Source organism: Sinocyclocheilus anshuiensis, unplaced genomic scaffold, assembly GCF_001515605.1.
Source record: "Sinocyclocheilus anshuiensis isolate Anshui unplaced genomic scaffold, SAMN03320099.WGS_v1.1 C32518584, whole genome shotgun sequence".
Classification (NCBI taxonomy): Eukaryota; Metazoa; Chordata; class Actinopteri; order Cypriniformes; family Cyprinidae; genus Sinocyclocheilus; species Sinocyclocheilus anshuiensis.
Window position 1 is genome coordinate 1 of NW_015617435.1, and position 1068 is coordinate 1068.

At 43.1% G+C, this 1068-nt stretch overlaps 1 protein-coding gene across 1 annotated transcript; it reads right to left on the bottom strand.

Moving 5' to 3' along the window:
• Window positions 1-38: 38 nt before the first annotated feature.
• LOC107682714 (phospholysine phosphohistidine inorganic pyrophosphate phosphatase-like) lies at window positions 39-1006 on the bottom strand (the record flags this gene model as incomplete). Its single annotated transcript, XM_016478875.1, has 3 exons — window positions 844-1006; window positions 578-641; window positions 39-152 (listed from the first exon to the last, which is right to left on the bottom strand). Coding segments are annotated over exons 1-3 (303 nt in total), but the record flags the coding sequence as incomplete, so codon positions are not given.
• Window positions 1007-1068: the final 62 nt, after the last annotated feature.

Here is a 1068-nt window from a genome sequence, read left to right on the forward strand (position 1 = left end):
GTGTGTGTGTGTGTGTATGAGTGTGTGTGTGTGTGTGTATATGAGTGTGTGTGTCTGACCTCGTGCGGCTGGAGCTTCATGTCACTGAGGACCATCTGGAAGAACTCAGCTGATGGTTTTCCCACCACCTCGGCCTGGACGTCACACGCGTACTGAACAACACAACACAGGTGCATCATGGGAATGAACTGCGCTGATAGAGGGGCTGCTGGGAAATATTCCTGTGTTCATCCCTTCACTTCATTCCAGACGTATTTTAGTAACACTGAGACACTATTATAGCTTTTATTAATAATTAGAATTTTGATTTTCAAAATCTCTTTTTTTATTTCAGTTTAAATGTTTTTACTATTTTGCTGTTTTTACCATTTCATTTATTTTCATTTGAATTTTTATTAAATGTTATTTTAATTTTATCTGCTTTGGCAACTAACTGAAATAACGTGTAAAAACTAAGGAAAATGTTTTTATGGTTTTACTTCACTATAATAACTGCTTCACTTTCTTTAAAATAAGGAACCATCAAATCAGGTGAGAGCGAATATCACACACGTGACCTTTGACCTGCTGCATTCACCTCCAGTGCCTTCATAAACACACCCACGTCCAGCTTCAGACCGTCCGTCTCCTTATAGTAGCGTCTGCAGAGAAAACATGACCTGTATCAGACACACACCACTCAATCACACGAGTCTGTTTATCTGGAAACATGTCGTCTGTTTCCAAACAGGTTTCCAAAACACCACAGCCTGACCTCTGACCTCTCCAACACACTTATAGTGCATCATTTCTCCAGCCTAAGACAGGAACCCGTTTGAAAGCAGTCAGATGTGCGTGTCTCACCCTTGACCCAGCGAGAACAGCAGCGGTTTCTCCAGGCCAATCAGAACACGGAAGGCTTCGTTCAGGTTCTGGTAGGAGAAGTTATCCGCAGCGTCTCCGATGACAACACAGTTTGGAGAACTCATGTCCACACCGTCAAACTCCGGGATCAGATCTGAGATCACACACACACACGAGTCACGGGTCTGTTGTCATTCACACGTGTGTGTGTGTGTGTGTGTGTGT